General features: G+C 34.0%; 1 protein-coding gene across 3 annotated transcripts in view; it reads right to left on the bottom strand.

Moving 5' to 3' along the window:
- LOC135220587 (integrin-linked protein kinase homolog pat-4-like) overlaps window positions 1-20949 on the bottom strand; it is a 126428-nt gene that overhangs the window by 31613 nt on the left and 73866 nt on the right. For all 3 annotated transcript variants that reach the window (XM_064257841.1, XM_064257843.1, XM_064257842.1), the window contains exon 6: window positions 20228-20423. In XM_064257841.1, the coding sequence (XP_064113911.1) occupies window positions 20228-20423 (196 nt within the window). The remainder of the gene's footprint in view (window positions 1-20227; window positions 20424-20949) is intronic.

The following is a 20949-nucleotide window of genomic DNA, read 5'->3' as shown; positions in this document are numbered from 1 at the left end:
TACTAAAAATGATTTCATAGTGCAACTAGGTTTTCCTCCTGTTACATCTTTTAAAACTTTTTACTATTACATAATTTCCCTTTCAGCGGTGAATGACCTCATAGGTCCAAGTGCTTGGCCTCTGACCTAAATTCTATATTCCATTCTATTCCACATGACAGAATTCAGCATTACACCCGCTTTAAACACTGTGGAGCATACTGTAATTGATGGAATGTGAACTTAATTTGCTGTACAAGAAAACTGAGCAATGTAAAAACACCATACAAACAAACAAAAAAGAAAATTGTTTACCCAATATTACATGAATGGATTACAAATAGAAAAGATATAACACAGTATCTATACTATCAAGAAAAGAAAAGATATAACATAGTATCTACACTATCAAGAAATTAGCTCAATATTAGGGGCATGGGCTTCCTGTCTCACATCTATTTTTGAATGATACAGTACACTAGAGTCTCATTGCTGTTAAAAGTGTGAACAATGTTAAATTTTTAAATACAGCTTCATTTCAATTGTAATGTACAACAGACTTTACTGTATAACATTTGATTTGGTGTAATAATATGTATAACATTTGATTTGGTGTAATAATATCAAGTTTGATACAGCTTAACCTATAACTGTACTACATCTTGAAACAATGCAGTAACTTACAGATAACTTCAGTGCTTTTTAAGTATTTTATTTACTGGACGATTCAAACTGTTGATAATAAACTGCACAAAATTTTTTAGACTGAAATACCATTTATTTCCTTGTGTAAGACAACCTTTAAATCCTAAAATTCACCCCTAAATATTGGGAGTTGTTTTATACTGCAATTCTAAAAATTAAACCTTGAATAATATTCTAAGATGTGTTTCTGTAGGCTAGCCTTGGGGCAATAACCACCAACATATATGAAGATTCACATTATGAAATAAACTGATAATAAAGGTAATAAAACCATTTTTACCTTTCATATTATTGGCATATCTTCCTAACAAATAGCCTATTTGAGGAATAATTCTGTCAATGAAACCAACTTTTATCTACACAATTTCAGCTGAGAAATTGTAAACATAGAGTTGGTTGCGCTCACAGCAACGTATCTTTCAGTAACCTTTCAGAAATTTCAATGATAGTGTAATTACAGTATTAATAACATTTAGGATAACAATATTCATTTTCAATTAAAAGTTTTCTCATACATATCACAAGATTCATCGCATATACCACCATCATAAGGATCCCAGTCTGGTTCTGGTGAGTCGGCTTCGGCGTCCCTATCATACAAATAATTTTCGGTACTATCAATGGCATTTTTTAAATGATTTTATGACACTTTCTATTTTCACGTTCCCCTATACTTTTATAACAAAATCGCAGCGAACATCAAGTGCGGCAGCACGCAAAGCTGTTTGTAACTGTTTAGAACAACTCAAGTCATATGAACAATAATTATCATTCATTATTGTATTATTAGCCGTTGTTTGTGAATGGCGATGAAATGTAAACAAAACAATGGTTTCCCTTTTAGGCAACGTATACATTTCCCTAATTTAATAAAATTGTCTATACAATTTTGTATTGTGTCCTCTGTCTTGGAGCTTAGTTGGTTATAAATACCTGTGAAGCAGGTACTTATAATATTTGGTGTTGTTAGTTATTGGTTCAGAAGTATTAGATTTTCTAATTCTATTGGTCCTTTTCTGTAGTGATAAGGAATGCTGGTTTGAGGAATTATTTGCATTATTGTTATTAACCCTCTTACGCCGAAGCGGTAAAAAAAAAATTGTCTCCCGTGTGCCGGAGGTGTTTCAGAGTGAGCGCGGAAGCGGAAAAAATTTTGTTTTTTTTTAAATCACAGCGCACTTAGTTTTCAAGATTAAGAGTTCATTTTTGGCTCCTTTTTTTGTCATTGGCTGAAGTTTAGTATGCAACCATCAGAAATGAAAAAAATTATAATTTTCATATATAAATAATGTGATATATGATAGTGCAAAAACGAAATTTCATATATAATTGTATTCAAATCGCGCTGTGCGCAAAACGGTTAAAGGTAACAAGTTACTTTTTTTTCGTTGTAATGTACACTAAATTGCGATCATTTTGGTATATAACACATTGTAAAACGATAAAAGCAACACAGAGAAAATATTATCACAAAATAATGCATGAATTCGTAACGAGCGGACGTAAACAAATATTTTTTTTAAAAATTCACCATAAATCTAAATATTGTCCCTAGAGTTCCAAATTTCTTTTCAAAATGAAGACAAATGATTGAATATTACTATACTGTAAGAGTATTAGCTTACAATTGCAGTTTTCGACCATATCTGACGAGTTAAAGTTGACCAAATGTCGAATTTTTTATATATATATATTTTTTATATGCAATTATTTCGGAAATAAGAAAAGCTACAACCTTTAAATATTTTTCGTTTTATTCTACATGAAATTGCGCACATTCTCATATAAAAAAATCTATGAAATGCCTAATATGAAATGGAGCAAATATTCCGAGAATGGGACGTACGCATTTCGGAGATTTGTGGCGGAGAATCCGTGCGAGAGGAAGGAAGAGATTTTTTTTTTAAATTCACCATAAATCTAAATATTTGCTAGAGACTTCGAATTTGTTTCAAGATGAAGATAAATGACTGAATATTACTAGACTGTAAGAGTTTTAGCTTACAATTGCGTTTTTTGACCATTTCAGTAGAGTCAAAGTTGACCGAACGTGGTTTTTTTTCTATTTTATCGCTTCGTGATTTATATGTAAATATTTCAAAAATGAGAAAAGCTACAACCTTCAATTATTTTTTGTTGTATTCTAAATGAAATTGCGCACGTTTTCATATATAAAACTTTATGTAACGGCTAATTTAAAATGGTGCAAACATTACCACAATCGCACGTATGATTTTTTCGGAAGAGTTACCGCGCGGACGTAAAGAAAATGTTATTTTTTTCATAAATTCACCATAAATCGAAATATTGTGCTAGAGACTTCCAATTAGTTGCAAAATTAAGGTAAATGATTGAATATTACTAAAATATAAGAGTTTTAGCTTACAATTGCATTTTTCGACCATTTCGGTAGAGTCAAAGTTGACCGAAGGTTGAAATTTTGGCAATTATCGTTATTTATACTTTTTAGTGTGGCAAGAAAGAAATTCGCGCTTGCGCGCCTGCGTAACGATTGTAAACAAAACAACACCTTAATCCGTGAATCCCAGCATCCCCCAAGGCGCGTGATTCAAAAGTTTTAGGCTGGTAGGCCTATAAGTATTTTTCCGCGAATTTTAAAAAAAGCTTTTGTAAGTCGACGTAAAATACGTCCAGTCGGCACACGGGAGACAAAAAATGTCGACGTAAAATACGTCCAGTCGGCATGAGAGGGTTAATGGAATATCTGGGTCTTGTGGATGGTTGGGGTGTGATAGCTGCATTTTGGTTTGGTTTAATGGTATGATTTTCATTAGTATTATTTAAGGGAATGCTATCGGTAGTATTGTCCTTTGGTAATTGTAATGAGTGATTATGGTAATTGATTCTTTACTGTCCACATGTTGGTTGTATGATTGGGTCTGAGCATAATTGTGTATTTCCACTTGTGATGAGGTTAATACAATGTCTTTTTAAAAAATGTTCTTCTGCTGTTGCTGGAGTTTCTTTAAATTGATTGTGATTATCAATATTTGATTTTTTCCCTTAGGTGGGGTTCATTCCAGTATTCATTTCTTGTCAGTTCAGTTATCACTTGATTCCTCTTCCATTGGAAATTATTTTTCATGGATATCTGAATCTGTAATGTTAGTAGTGGTATTGGTGGATACAATATTACGTTTATTTTGGGTTTTAGTATTATTGGCATGAGAATTAGTTTCTATGTTTATATTATCTTTTTGTTATTTTGCTGATTATCTCTTGATTTATAGTTACATTTGAAAAAGTGGGGCTTTTGGATGGATTATTAACTCCTCTTAATTTCAGCTCAAGTCTGGCTTCCTTGGCTAACATTCCTGTCCTATTTATTAACCCTTAAACGCCAAAGCGGTATTTTAAAAATCGTCTCCCGTATGCCGGCGGCGTTCGCGAGTGAGCGCCGAAGCGGAAAAAATGTTTTTTTCAAAAAATCACAGCACGCTTAGTTTTCAAGATTAAGAGTTCATTTTTGGTCCCTTTTTTTATCATTGCCTGAAGTTTAGCATGCAACCATCAGAAATGAAAAAAAATATCATTATCATATATAAATATTGGGATATATGACAGCACGAACATTTTTTTTCTATATATAATTGTATACAAATCGCGCTGTGAGCAAAATGGTTAAAGCTAACGAGTTAATTCTTTTTGTTGTATTGTACACTAAATTTCGATCATTTTGGTATATAACACATTGTAAAACAATCAAGGCAACACAGAGAAAATATTATCACAAAATGATGCATGAATTTGTAACGCGTGGACGTAAAAAAAAGCTGTTTACAAAATTTCACCATAAATCGAAATATTGTACTAGAGACTTCCCGTTTGTTGCAAAATGAAGGTAATTGATTGAATATTACTAGACTGTAAGTGTTGTAACTTACAATTGCAGTTTTCGACCATTCCGGTCGAGTTAAAGTTGACCGAAGGACAAATTTTTTCTATTTATCATTATTTATATGAAAATATTTCAAAACTGATAAAAGCTACAACCATAAGTTGTTTTTTGTTGTATTCTACATGAAATTGCACACATTTTCATATATAAAACTTTCTGTAATGGCTAATTTAAAATGGTGCAAACATTGCGACAATCGGACGAAAAAATTTATGACTTTTTCGGAAGAGTTACCGCACGGACGTAAAGAAGAAGTTTATTTCATAAATTCACCATAAATCAAAATATTGTGCTAGACACTTCCAATTTGTTGCAAAATAAAGGTAAATGATTGAATATTACTAGAATGTAATAGTTTTACCTTACAATTGCGTTTTTCGACCATTTCGGTAGAGTCAAAGTTGACCGAAGGTTAAACTTTTGGCACTTATCGTTATTTATATAAAAATATTTCAAAACTGATAAAAGCTACAACCATGGGTTGTTTTTTGTTGTATTCTAAATGAACTTGCACACATTTTCATATATAAAACTTTATGTAACGGCTAATTTAAAATGGTGCAAACATTACGACAATCGGACGAAAAAATTTCTGATTTTTTTCGGAAGAGTACCGCAAGGACGTAAGGAAATTTTTTTTTTTTTTATAAATTAACAATAAATCGAAATATTGTGCTAGAGCCTTCCAATTTGTTGCAAAATGAAGGTAAATGTTTGAATATTACTAGAATGTAAGAGCTTACATTTGCATTTTTTTACCATTTCGGTAGAGTCAAAGTTGACCAAAGGTTGATATTTTGGCACTTATCGTTATTTATATGAAAATATTTCAAAACTGATAAAAGCTACAACCATGGGTTGTTTTTAGTTGTATTCTACATGAAATTGCACACATTTCCATATATAAAACTTTATGTAACGGCTAATTTTAAAATTGTGCAAACATTACGACAATTGGACGAAAAAATTTATGATTTTTTCTGAAGTTACCATGCGGACGTTAGGAAAAAGTTTTTTCATAAATTCACCATAAATCGAAATATTGTGCTAGAGACTTCCAATTTGTTGCAAAATGAAGGTAAATGATCGAATATTACTAGAATGTTACTAGAATGTAAGAGTTTTAGCTTACAATTGCATTTTTTTACCATTTCGGTAGAGTCAAAGTTGACCAAAGGTTGAAATTTTGGCACTTATCGTTATTTATATGAAAATATTTCAAAACTGATAAAAGCTACAACCATGAGTTGTTTTTAGTTGTATTCTACATGAAATTGCGCACTTTTTCACATATAATACTCCATGTAACGGCTAATATAAAATGGTGTAAAAATTATGTCAAAGGGACAAAATAATTTCAGAGATGTGTCGCTCATACTTTTTAGTGCGAGAAGAAAGAAATTCGCACTTGTGCGCCTGGGTAACGATTGTATACATAACAACGCCTTGATCCGTGAGCTCCCATCATCCCCCAAGGCGAGTGATTCAAAAGTTTTCGCCTAGTAGGCCTATAACTATTTTTCTGCGAATTTAAAAAAAAAAACTTTTTATATCGACGTACCATACGTCCAGTCGGCACCCAACAGACAATTTATATCGACATTTAATACGTCCAATCGGCGTTAAAGGGTTAACAACTGAAGTTCTGTGTTGTATTGGCAAAAGGAGCATTTTTTTAGATTTTGCGTGATGGGCTAGCCCACAATTAATACATTTTGGGTGGTTACAGTTCTAATTAGTGGTATGGTTATCTGATGCACACACAGACAGCACATATTGTCTTATTACAGTATTTTTTGTGTGTGTCAATACCTTGAGCAATGTGTACATTGTAGTGGTTTTTGAATGAAAGGACGAACTACTCTATTTTACCCCAGAATTTTTATTTTAAATGGGAGGTGTTGGCCTGTAAATTTTGGTTTGGCAATATTGATACTATTTTTATTCTTGTCTTTCCTACTTGGAATTGAGTATATTTTTAGATCATGAATATTGTTATATCTCAATTTTAAGGAGTCTAGTAGTTGTTGTTTTGAAGGAAGTTTTTGTTTGTTGTTGGGTAGGATGACTGTACCCTGTACATAATTCAATGTTTCGTGGCTTGTAATTGTTGCTTTTATATTATTTATTTCTGTTATACTTAGAAAGGCAATAGACTGCTTTTTGTTGGTTACTTGGACTAAGCCATTCATTGCCTTTGATGTGTCTACATTCCATGTCCTGTGTTGGATATATGTTGAGTAATTTGTTTTCTAGTATCAACCAGTTATCCCTTAAACGCCTATTGGACATATTTTACGTCGAGATAAATTCTCTTTTGGGTGCCGACCGGACGTAATTTACGTCGACATAAAAAAGTTTTTTAAAAAATGTGGAAAAATACTTAATAGGCCTACCAGCCAAAAACTTTTTAATCACGCGCCTTGGGGGATGCTGGGAGTTCACGGATCAAGGTGTTGTTTTGTTTACAATCGTTACGCAGGCACGCAAGCGCGAATTTCTTTCTTATCGCACTGAAAAGTATCAGTGACACATCTCAAAAATTATTTCGTCACTTTGACATAATTTTTGCACCATTTTAAATTAGCCGTTACATGGAGTATTATATATGAAATGTGCGCATTTTCATGTAGAATACAACAAAAAAATACTCATGATTGTAGCTTTTGTCAGTTTTGAAAAATTTTCATATAAATAACTATAAGTGCCAAAATTTCAACCTTCGGTCAACTTTGACTCTACCGAAATGGTAAAAAAACGCAATTGTAAGCTAAAACTCTTATATTTTAGTAACATTCAATCATTTACCTTCATTTTGCAACAAATTGGAAGTCTCTAGCACAATATTTCGATTTATGGTGAATTTATGAAAAAAAAACATATTCCTTACGTCCGCGCGGTAACTCTTCCAAAAAAATCACACGTGCAATTGTCGTAATGTTTGCACCATTTTAAATTAGCCGTTACATAAAGTTTTATATATGAAAATGTGCACAATTTCATGTAGAATACAACAATAAATAATTGAAGGTTTGTAGCTTTCTCATTTTCGAAATATTTGCATATAAATCACGATAAATAGAAAAAACCACGTTCGGTCAACTTTGACTCTACCGAAATGGTCAAAAAACGCAATTGCAAGCTAAAACTCTTACAGTCTGGTAATATTCAGTCATTTATCTTAATTTTGAAACAAATTTGAAGTCTCAAGCACAATATTTAGATTTATGGTGAATTTTAAAAAAAAAACTTTCCAGATTCTCCTCCGCAAATCTCCGAAATGCGTACGTCGCATTCTCGGAATATTTGCTCCATTTCATATTAGGCGTTTCATAGAGTTTTATATATGAAAATGTGCGCAATTTTATGTAGAATACAACAAAAAAATAATTGAAGGTGGTAGCTTTTCTCATTTTTGAAATATTTCCATATAAAAAATATATAAAAAAAATTTGACATTCGGTCAACTTTAACTCATCTGAAACGGTTGAAAACTGCAATTGTAAGCTAAAACTCTTACAGTATAGTAATATTCAATCATTTATCTTCATTTTGAAACAAATTGGAAGTCTCTAGAAAAATATTTAGATTTATGGTGAATTTTTGAAAAAATCATTTTATTACATCCGCGTGTTACGAATTCATGCATCATTTTGTGATAATATTTTCTCTGTGTTGCTTTGATCGTTTTACAATGTGTTATATAGCAAAATGATTGCAATTTAGTGTACAATACAACAAAAACAAAATTAACTCGTTAGCTTTAACTGTTTTGCTCACAGTGCGATTTGAATACAATTATATATGACATTTTGTTTTCGTGCTATCATATATCACATTATTTATATATGATAATGATATTTTTTTTCATTTCTGATGGTTGCATACTAAACTTCAGGCAATGACAAAAAAAGGACCCAAAAATGAACTCTTAATCTTGAAAACTAAGCGTGCTGTGATTTTTTGAAAAAAATATTTTTTCCGCTTCGGCGCTCACTCCGAGACCCCCTAGGCATAGGCATACGGGAGACGATTTTTATTATACCCCTTAGGCGTTTAAGGGTTATCTGGTCCAAAGAGGTCATCAAAATGTACCAATGTGGGATTGAGTCTGTAATTTTTGTTTCATTTTGGTCCTTGTTTTATGTAGTATGTTGCTTTTCTATTAAGATTGTTAAATTTTTCTGTATTGATGGGAGGATTACTTGTCTCTAATTCAGAATTATTGGTTATTATACGTATACGGTTCCATAGTTATGATATTAAGAGTTTACCAATTTATTTTTGTTTCTTTCTTTTTGAATTTCTATGCACCCTAATTGGCATTCTGGATTTGTTATTTTTACTTGGAACAGGGTGTTCCTTCATAGCATTTTCATTGCTTGAGGCTGTATCAAGGAGATTCGGGAGTGACGTGCCAGTAGTCATCAACTGTGCCGGAGTTTTTCCATCATTGGGCCCAGGGGTACTCAAATCATCAAGTTCACTAATCATAAAAATATTTGAGGGAATTTAAAAGAAAAAAAATAATCTTGAAAAGATATCAATGGCCCTTTGAAAAGATATAAATGGCTCTTCACAAAGTTAAATCTTCTGCAATGGCACAAGAGAGAAATGACTCCCAAATGTCCGCATCCCTACCCTACCACTAAAGGGGCTGGCATAACATGATTAGTATGGCCCAAGTGTAAGCGGAACCTGCTTACTAGGCGCATTATGAAAATACAATTATCCCCATCCTAATCACATTTTGGGCAGACCGGACAGAATGCCAAGAGTTCTATTCCAGAACCAGGAACCCTCGGAATCCGTGGTCCAGTTCCACAGAATAGTTCCAGCTGAAAAACAGGTCAGAACACTGTTGGGTAGATGATGGATCTACCATAGTTCTCACTATTTAGCTTCAGATTTAACTCCAAGTGAAGCCATGATATGTTTTCTTATTTATTTGATTTGGAAAATTTTTCCAAAAATGCAAAAGTCCGCAAATATCAACACGAAAATATATAATGTTATATAGGACTCTTGGGTTCGAACCTAGGAAGAAATCCTGAGGTTCGAGAGCCCCCTCAGCAAGTCATGGTGGTCCCAAATTAAGAGGGTATTTTAAGACTAAACAGAACCAGAATGCAATATGATTAGATACAGTAAAACTACCACCATTAAAATTATTATTATTATTCTCAATACAACTATCCATCCTCAACTAAAAAAAATCCATTCTTTTTAATTCTGGATGAGGTGATTGTAAACCTGTATTGACATAAAGATTCTCAAAGTTACAAAATTAATCCGTTCCGAAGCGGCCTTCGTAACCTGATTTTTTGAGGTTATGAAATTAATCCATTCCGAAGCGGCCTTCGTAACATGATTTTTTCGTATCCAGAACTACGTTTTACATGAAAATTGCCTAATTCATCCAAGCCCTACAAAAACAACACAGTAAATTTTATAATAATGCTAAATTGACCAATAAACAATGAAATACAACAGGTCAGAACATTGTTGGGTAGATGATGGATCTACCATAGTTCTCACTAGTATTTAGCTTCAGATTTAACTCCATGTTAAGCCATGATATGTTTTCTTATTTATTTGATTTGGAAAATTTTTACAAAAATGGAAAAGTCCTCAAATATCAACCCAAAAATATATACAGTGGTACCTCGACATACGAAAGGCTCAACTTACAAAAAACTCGAGATACGAAAGCAAATATGAAGATTTTTTTGGCTCTACATACGAAAATAGTTCAAGTTACGAAAGGTTGTTGCTGTAAAGTCCCGAGATTCGCCCGGACCACCGAGAACAATTTTAAAACTCGTGCACCGCCAACCGAGTAAACTCGCCACCATCCTCCCGCTCTCCCATTGGTTCCTGATGCTAGTCACCCCATAAGATCCTGCTCTCCTTGCATCTACCCCTTGTGCTCTATGTATTCTATTGGTAAAAGGATGCTGTAAATTGAAAAACTTATTCATGCAATACATTTAATAAAAAAAAAACATTAAGTAAAGATAGAATAAAGAATAGAAATGAATGGTTATTATACTGTTTGGTAGTTTTAGTATGTAGTTGAAGAGAGATAATGAAAATTTATGGCTTACTGTGTGCTAGGAAAAGTGATTGCTTGGTGATCGTTCGGTACTTGTAAGTGCTGAATGTAAACAGAAGTTTGGAAGCTTTTTTTTTTTTGGATTGTTTATTATAGTTAATGGTTACTTAATAATTATTTGAAATTAGTACATACAATAGATTTAATAAAACAAATTGTGAATTAGATATCATAAAATATAAAATAAATCAGACTGCTATCATCGAAGCCAACAAATACGTATTTTCTAGAATTCTTCTTGTTTTAATATTACATATGTTTCATTATAGCTGTCACTAACTCGGTATCTCCATTAAGTAAAGATAGAATACAGAATAGAAATGAATGGTTATTATACTGTTTGGTAGTTTCATTAGTTAAAGAGAGATGATAAAAAATTTATGACTTACTGTGTGCTAGGAAAAGTGATTGCTTGGCAATTATTCAGTACTCGTAAGTGCTGGATGTAAACAAATGGTAGGAAAGTTTTTTTTTTTTTGTTTGTTTGTGTATTATAGTTAACGATTAATTAATAATTATTTGATATGAGTACATACTGATTATTTATACATTTTATTGGCATATTCTAAGCTTTTAGCTTCTTAGGTTTAGATGTCAGAATCATAGACTAGGCTACAGTAGCAACTGCTAACATAGGCTAGGCTTATTGCTAAGGGACATATGCTAAAGTCGTAATATATGCAGTAAAAATGGGGCTGAACATTATATGCAGTTGAATATTACTCAAGTACGTACAGTATTTTGCCTTTATGGAGTCATATTTCTTCTGTCAGATTGGCGTCGTAACCCTAGAACATGTGTTGTAAGCCTGGAAATATAATTTACTGGGGTGTTTTAGTAGGGCTTGGAACGGATTAGACATTTTACATGTAAAATGCGGTTCAAGATATGAAAAACTCATGATACGAAGGCCGCCTCGGAACGGATTAATTTCGTATCTTGAGGTACCACTGTAATGTTATATGGGACTCTTGGGTTCGAACCGAAGAAGAAATCCTGAGGTTCGAGAGCCCCCTCAGCAAGTCAAGGTGGTCCCAAATTAAGGGGGCATTTTAAGACTAAACAGAACCAGAATGCAAATGGCGCATCGTCGCTCTGTATTGTAATACGATAATACATGCAATATGATTAGATACAGTAAAACTACCCCCATTAAAATTATTATTCTCAATACAACTATCCATCCTCAACTAAGAAAAAATCTATTTTTTTTAATTCTGGTTTTAATTCTGGATGAAGTGATTGTAAACCTGTATTGACACATAGATTCTCAATGGTGGCTCCCATAAGTAAAAATAAAATACAGTAGTGCCTCAGGTTACAAAATTAATCCATTCCGAAGCGGCCTTCGTAACCTGATTATTTGAGGTTATGAAATTAATCCATTCCGAAGCGGCCTTTGTAACCTGATTATTTGACGTTATGAAATTAATCCATTCCGAAGTGGCTTTCGTAACCTGATTTTTTCGTATTCAGAACTATGTTTTACATGTAAATTGCCTAATTCATTCCAAGCCCTACAAAAACACCACAGTAAATTTTATAATAAAAGCTAAATTGACCAATAAACAATGAAATACAACAATTTGGACCATTCAATACCTAATCTAACCGTTACTGTACCTGTAAATAAAGTGTATTAGTGTACAGGGTACAAGAAATACTGTACGTACATGTACGTACCTATGTAGTAAAATGTGGAACCTTACCTTTCGAGTAAGGCGATGTCCGAAAGTGGCAACAGAGGAGGAGGACAAACGGCAGAAAACATAAACACTTAACTTTATGAAACACATTAAAAAATGACAGAAACCATTAACACTAAACTTTACGAAATCACTAACACGAATTTACATTAATGAACGAAATCTACATGAACGAACGAAGTCCACGTGTACGATAATGCTGCCGAAACGAAATGGTCGAAGAACTCCCTTATGTAGATGCATGATGGGATAGATGCTGACCAATAGGAGAGCAGGACCTTACGGCAGTAACTACCATCAGGAACCAATGGGAGAGAGGGAAGATGGTGGGGAGTCTACTGAGTTGGCGGCACACACGTTTTAAAATTGTTCTCGGTGGCCTGGGCAAACTGCAAACTTTACAGTACACCCTTTCGCGACCTGAATTATTTTCATACACAGAAGCTAAAAAATTCTTCGTCTTTGCCTTCGTAACCTGGATTTTTCATGCGTAGGGACTTTTTTATGTAGGGGTATGACTACATTTTTGTCCATCCTTTACACAATGGAGATCTCAAGAAACAATATAGTTAATTAAAGCTGCAGGTCACAGCTGAGGCCTGCTGAAAAATAAAATAGATAAAGGTCAGGCTTAAGTGATGTTCAGAACTGGAGAAATGGCACCTAATGCTTATGGTACCCATTTGATATGAATGATGCCACGCAGCACCACTCTCCCATAGTCCTTAAGATGGCCGTAATGTGGCACTCTTCTCAACCCTCAGTTACTAAGGCTGCCACCATATGCCTCCCTGACCTAATCGTGGAAATTTTAATTCTAACCAATCATATACCAGGTTGTCACAGGTCATTCCCTAAAGCCATGCATTAAATGCAGCTAACCAATCAGAATGTGTCTGATCGATATGATCCTACAGTAATACCCTGAACTTACGCGAGGTTAGGTTCCAGACCCCCTTGCGCAAGGGGAAGTTTCATGTAAGTTTGGCATGGTCTCTGAAATTGCTAATAGATCCTTACTTCTAGCATCTGAACACTAAAGATGGCCCTAATCATAGCCCCCAAGTATTAGGCTAACTTTTAAATGAAATTAAAGTTACTGTAATTTGATTTAAAAGTTAGCTTAATACATTATCCTTAAAAAGGGAATAACTGGTTGGCATAAAAATAGTTACAGTAACTACTATGTATATACATATCCACTTTCGTACATATACTAATGTTACCCTTAATTCATGGGATGCCATTTTCTTTTTCTGTCAGAGTAAAAGTTTTCTTTGCATCACTAGGTAAACTTCATAAGTCAGTCATAACGAAGTAACGCAATTAAATAAAATAAAGAAGACATGTATGTACATAAGTAGTTTGCAGAGGGTGAAGGTAAAATCAAATCAATTTAAAATCATGAACTAGTGTGAGAGCTAACTACGAACGAGAGAGAGAGAGAGAGAGAGAGAGAGAGAGAGAGAGAGAGAGAGAGAGAGAGAGAGAGAGAGAGAGAGAGAGAGAGAGATATGCGTCATGTAGGTAAAACTCCGGAGGGGTATCATCTTTAAAAAGTGTGAATGGGATCACATCTTCTGAAAGTACATTAACTATATGTGCTGTAATTACTTAACGTAGTACATACAGATTGTACCAGCACTTTTCCTTGAGGTTAAGAGCGTAATTTTCACAGAACGACAACTCTGATGTTTTACTAGTTGATCATGGAGTTCTTATATAGTGACTAACACTGAATTACCTATTGCCTTCGTATTGTTTTCAATAATATAAATAGCATACACATAATCTCCGTACTGATTTTACACCTAACAGCACGAAAACTTATACTAATTGTAGTATATTAGTACGTACTTCAGATATTAAACAATTTCTGAAGGGGTATCATCTTTGAAAAGTGCAGTAACTTTGTGAGTGGGTATCACATCTTATAAAAGTACATATATGCACTGACTGCATATTTATGCATGTACAAAAATAAAAATACAATTTTAATGAATATTTATACAGAAAAGCTTTAAAATTTAAAAATTTGCCTAATAAATTAAACAAACACTTTTGCAGGGTTTTGCAGTGCTTCTGGAGGGTTTGCAAATGTTCACGCTATTGTGAAGAACTCGTGTATGATAATTAGTTAGGTTCTGATGAAAAGTTCGCACTATTGTGAATTCGCACAAATAGAATCGCATGAGTTCAGGGTATTACTGTATACCTATGCCCTGTCCCAAACCCAAAAGGGTTTTCTTCAATGAAGTTTAAAATGTAACATGATTGGTTGGATAAGTATTTAGTATGTCCCTCCAGTCCCCCCTATTTCCTCACTTAGAAGATAGTCTAAGAACTTAAAAAGCTCCACTATAACTGTGTGCATGCATGGTAGCTCGAAATAGTAGTAGCAGGAGGGATTTGCCTTTGAAACGGCTACCTCACTTGTTTTACTTCTCCTTTGCTTGTGTTTCAGTTTATCTCTCTATACAGGCAGTTCCCGGTTATCGGCGGGGGTTCCTTTCTCCGCAGGGTGCTGATGAGCAAAAACTGCCATTAACCGAAACTTGGTGATTTATGGAGCAGATATCAGGTTAATAGCACTGATAACCAGTCAATGGCGCCTCTTTTAGGTATGTTATGGCACCAGAACTATTATGAGCATCTTATGACGCCAATAACCAGAACTCGGCGTGTTATGGCGCTGTAAACAGCCGATTTTTTGGCGAGAGTTTCAATTAATGGAGGTTTTTGCTTATCAACACCCCACAGATAACCAGGCAGTCCTGTTATCGGCAGGGGTTCAATTCTCAGTGGGTTGCTGATAAGCGAAAACTGCCATCAACTGAGCTCAGCAATTTATGGTGCTTATGACTCCAAGTTTTGGTTAACAGTGCCTCTGTTAGGTATGTTATGGTGCCATTACCCTACTATCGGCACCTTATGACGCTGATAACCGAAACTTGGCACGTTATGGCGCCATAAATAGCACCATAACACCGGATTGCCCTTACCTGGGGACTGCCTGTACTCTGAAGTAATATGTGCACGTTTTCAACCCAAAAACTTGGTTAATTACTAGAAATGGCATCTCCAAATTATATTTCATCTAATAACTAATGGCAATGGAGATATCAATAATACGTACTCAATCAGCCGAGATTTTGAGAATGTAAACAATATCAAATGCAAATGGTGTACATGACAATGTTTATATTCTATACATATTACAGTAACAATATGATAATAATAATAGTAATACTGTAATTGGATACAACAAGCAAAACGACCTTCATTTAAGTCATCATTATTATAAATATAGTTGCACTGTTTAATTTTTGCAAATAATCCCTTCTCTCCAAAAACATTTCAGTTTTGTAATTTAAGGGGGCCGGCCGGCTAATGCCCTTTTTTAAGGACAGGACTTTGATATTCATACCACTTAATAAGGTGACTTGGGACATCTCCAAAACGCATATGATTTTCGCCTCTGACCTTCGGTTTTGTGACGCCAGGGCGATTTATCCCGAAAATAACCATTTTTCAAATTCTATCTCCTCCCTTGATATTTAATATTAAGACCTGAGACTTACTACCATATATAGACCTGATGTAGACCTCCATCGAATGGAGAATTTTTTTCTAAAAGTCATATTTTTGCAAGATATGAATTTTTCAATATGGTAAAAAAATAAACCCTATAAATCAGGAGAAAAAAATTTATAAAAAAAAAATACGAAACAAAAACTGGAAAAAAGGGCTCTATTTGATTGTTCTATAATGTCTTTCTGAGTTATATACCAAATTCCAATGTTATAGCTTTAAAACTAAGTGAGAAGATAGATTTTGAAGGTCAATAAGTATAGTTTTGAGATACGGGCGTTCAAAGTTTTCCTTCGTATTTCTATAAAGACAATGTTAATAAATAATGATTATTATGAATGTATATTTCTTTTTTGTGTATTAATAAACCAAAACTATTTTATTTATCATAATTTAATCATAAATGATGATCCCTTTGCTCATATGATCGCAGCCTGGGGCACTCCTTCCTACGCAATTCTCTCTCTCCCCTTTACTAACTCGGCTTATTACAGCGAATTTTCTTCTTCTGTATGTTAGCAAGATGTTTTCCTTGTATCTTCCTCTTTGGCATGATGAAATTCTTGCCCGGAACAAAGATAAACAAACGTAAATGCAAGAGAATGCCAAGAGGTGAAACTCGAAGGCGTACTCCTTTTTTACAAAGACAATTTAATAAATCATGATTATTATGAATTTCATATTCCATTTTGGGCTTTAAAACACCAAAACTTTGTTATTTATCATAAATGAAGATCTCTCTGCTCAAAGATCGTAGCCTTGGTGCACAGTGTGACGTGTGCTGTCAAGCAAGACGGGGGCGTTACTAAGCAACCCTCCCCTCTCTTTTCACTAACTACGCATATATTATGATATTCTGTAATAATACTTGAGCAATTTTTCTTCGTCTGTATGTTAGCGAGAGGTTTTCCTTGTCTTTTCCTCATTGGCATGATGAAATTCTTGCCGAAACATACATAAACATACGTAAAAGCAGGCGTATGTCAGAGGTGAAATGGAACGTGTAGACTACTCGAAGTCTGTGATCGCACAAAATGGACTTGGTAGCTGAGCCTGGTCTCCTTCTCGACTCAGGGAATGTCTACAGATGCCATTTCTCCCAATTTCTTTGACAATAATTATCAAAATTTACGATAATAGAGGAAATATTGCATTTTCTTGTACGGATCAATGTTTTAGGCTTATTGAGTTACATTAACTAATTACCCTGTAACTACGAAAGTAAGAGGAATTTTGACAAAATATTTCGTATACGTATTCTCAATTGCCATATGAAGCTCCATGAATTTTTTCATGACTGCATTTTTCGCCCTATACCTCCATATAAAGGGGTTCCGGCCGGCCCCCTTAAAAGACCTCTTATGATTCAGATATGAGGTAAATTCATGAACATTTGCCATGATTTATACCTTGTCTTATGTAAATTGTGTCTTATACACAGAAAAATATGGTAGTTCTCAAAAGTCTCTCTCACCCTAACTCATAAAATTAGTGCTAATTAGTGGTTAATCATCATCCAATAGGCATGCAAAGGCTCAATTTGCTAAATCTTTTAACAGAGCAATATGTTACTTCTGCAGTTCCATCATTAGTATTACAGGTTATGATATATGCTATTACTACATTTACAAAAAGAGCATTACATTATCATCATCATTACAAATACAGTGGAGTTTTTTTAACCTCAATACGTTTGTGTTGCTGTACAGTCACCCTACAATGGTATCTTGTAAATACTACTGGGTCACAGTTCAAGAAGCTTACATCTGATGACTTCTCTCCATTTTCTACCATGATGTGCATTTTGTCTAAATTGTCTTTTCTCCATGCTCTTTCTAATTTTCCCCCTTGCTGGTCTTGTGTTCTACCACTTCAATTAAATGCTAGTTTTCCCTTCTCAACACATCACCGTAGGCGAGTACCTCTTACATTATGCCTTCCATACCCAAATTCACTTTTATCAAAATTTTCTTGTAGTAGCACTTCCTCCTGTCCTACACTTTTCTGCCATTCTTGTTGACTGTTTCCTACTTAGCAGCCATTACTCCAATTCAACCTTTCATTGAGAATACATTCTTATGTTACGCCGTACAAAAATTTTTAAAGGTTGTCTTGTTAACCCCTTGTGGATAGGTAACATTCATATATGTTTAAATACAGCTTTGGGGTAATGTCCATGTAGCGTATATACATATATGTTCAAGATTTGGCGGCATGCAGTTTGAACGAATTTTGCAGGAAAAATTTTCCTAGTTCTGTTTATCACTACTGACAACTCTTCAGATCACCGTATAAGTCGGAGCTGAGCTGAGAGACCTTTAGTCTTGCTTGATGTGGTAAGGGGGAATGTTGTCACAATTTCCCACCCAAAGATAAGTCATAAATATTGTACAATAAATATGCTAACAATTTGTTCCTGGTTTTAGTTTTTATCTTTTAAGATATTGTCTGAGCTGTAATTTCAATTTGACAAAATAAAATTTTAAAAAATATTAGCAATAACACAACTTTGTAAAAAAAAATTTCTTACTGTCTTAAGGAAAAGAGGCCTGGAAAGGGGTAGGAAATATTCACTATCAACTTCCCATGGAATGTACAAAATTTTTTTAAGATTCTTTTTTTTATATACCATGAGAATATCTTCCTCTTTCTATTGATGTTTTTTTTTTTTTTTTTTTTTTTTTTTTTTTTTTTTTTTTTTTTTAGTTTTTCTATTAAATTGGAAACCCTTAAATTTAGCCCAGTCATGGGTGTATGCTTAGTGTATATGTATTAGCCTGGACTGTTAGGCTTTAAATAATCTAATAAATTTTTTCATAACCCTGTATGACGTTAAAGGAACTTTCACTACCATCAATGTCTCTTTGATCTAAAGAATGCTACCAATCATCATTTTTATTCTGCAAAGGAGGATTAGTCACAATACTAAATTTGGGTACTTGAGGACTTTTGTTCCTCACTGTGATAAACTGTCAAGAAGTTTACTTGCCAATTTCATGAATGGTGGTGCTCACAAATCTAAATATTGCTGTAATGTTACCTTAAAACACCATAATCCTATACAGTGGACCCCCCATATTTGCGTTCTCCAGATTCGCGGACTCACACATTCGCGGATTTCTCTGGGGAACGTTTCCCTGCATTATTCGCGGAAAATTCACGCATTCGCAGTATTTTTCTATGATAAATATCCACAAATTCCTGGGTTTTTTTATGAATTTCATCATAAAATGCACTTTTTGTGATAAAACTATTAAAAAAACCAAGTATGAAAATTTTTAGTGGGTTTTTCTTGAGTTTTAACTAACAAAATAGGCTGTTTTTAGCATTTTCATAGGGGTTTCAAACATTCGCGGGTTCTAACTATTCACGGGGGGGTCTGGTACGCATCCCCCGCGAATACGGGGGGACCACTGTATTTTAATTTGTAGCCAGTTTTTTTTAGCTGATATTTATGGATATGTTTATTTTTTATCACTGGGTTCCTAAATTTTCACACTTATTCACTCATGCTTCTGTCACCTCATTTCTATTCTCTAGATTGTTATTATAATTACCACCACCGAGTTGCATTTATAGACCTGATTCAGAGACCCAAGACTCTGAAATAAAATGAAGGATGAAAATTAAAGCAAAAGAAAGGAAGGGAAGTTATACAGTAGGGTGCAGTGAGACCAATAAAAGCCTTAGTAGTTGGCAAATTATTCAAACAGGCACTGCAAATGAATACTATCCATATTAATGATAACCAATCATAAGTGATTTTGCCAAGAGATTTTCCTAATTAGTGTCATTTTTTCTGCAGAATAGCTGTTAAAACAAGAAAAGAAATAAATAAAAAGTCTCTATCATGAAAAATCGGTGATCATAAGTTGCCTGTTTTTACTTGCCTTTTCATTTCTGTTCATATATTTTGGAAAGTGGATGGCTGATGAGTCCATGTTCTAAACTTGAAACTTTTATTAAGAATGTTCACCCTACTGTGAAAATAAAACAATATTAATTATGAAGAAAAATGCATACAGTATATAAAAAGTAAGAAAGAATAGAGCAATTAGGTATTAACAAATATTGCCTGTTAGGTGCATGTAGGTTAACATTACAAGGCAAAATGTATTAGTGTACAAACTTATGGTTACTTATTGGCACATAAAACATTTTAAATTTAATAAACTAACAAGAAAAGCCAAGAAAACAAATCACTTCACCAACCTGAGGCGTGGAAACTCATCATTGAAATCCCTGCATACGCGAGGAGAACATTCTCTAAGGGCCAGTATCTTCGCTACTATTTCATTGCCTTGCCATTTGCCACGCCACAGTTCACCAGAGGGGCTGACTGCCATTTTTGTATGCAGTGCCAACTCATTTATATTGATACCTTTGTGCCGTGATAAAGTTGCATCACCTGTAAAAATAAATCAGTACAGTACAGGAAACACTATAATGATTTAATGATAAAATAAATTTTTTAGGTACTTGCCCTGTATCATCTGCTTAACCCTCTTACGCCGATTGGACGTATTAAACGTCGAGTCAAAATGTCTCCCGTATGCCGACTGGACGTATTATACGTCGACTCAAAAAAGTTTTTTTTTTTAAATTCGCGGAAAAATACTTATGGGCCTACCAGCCCAAAACTTTTGAATCACGCGCCTTGGGGGATGCTGGGAGTTTACGGATCAAGGCGTTGTTTTGTTTACAATAGTTACACAGGCGCGCAAGCGCGAATTTCTTTCTTATCACACTAAAAAGTATCAGTGACACATCTCAAATATTATTTCGTCACTTTGACATAATTTTTGCACCATTTTAAATTATCCGTTACATGGAGCATTATATATGAAAATGTGCGCAATTTCATGTAGAAACAAACAAAAAAACACTCATGATTGTAACTTTTATCAGTTTTGAAATATTTTCATATAAATAAC

The sequence above is a fragment of the Macrobrachium nipponense genome, chromosome 2 (genome assembly GCF_015104395.2).
Source record: "Macrobrachium nipponense isolate FS-2020 chromosome 2, ASM1510439v2, whole genome shotgun sequence".
In the NCBI taxonomy this organism is placed as follows: domain Eukaryota; kingdom Metazoa; phylum Arthropoda; class Malacostraca; order Decapoda; family Palaemonidae; genus Macrobrachium; species Macrobrachium nipponense.
This window is presented reverse-complemented; position numbering and strand designations above follow the sequence as displayed.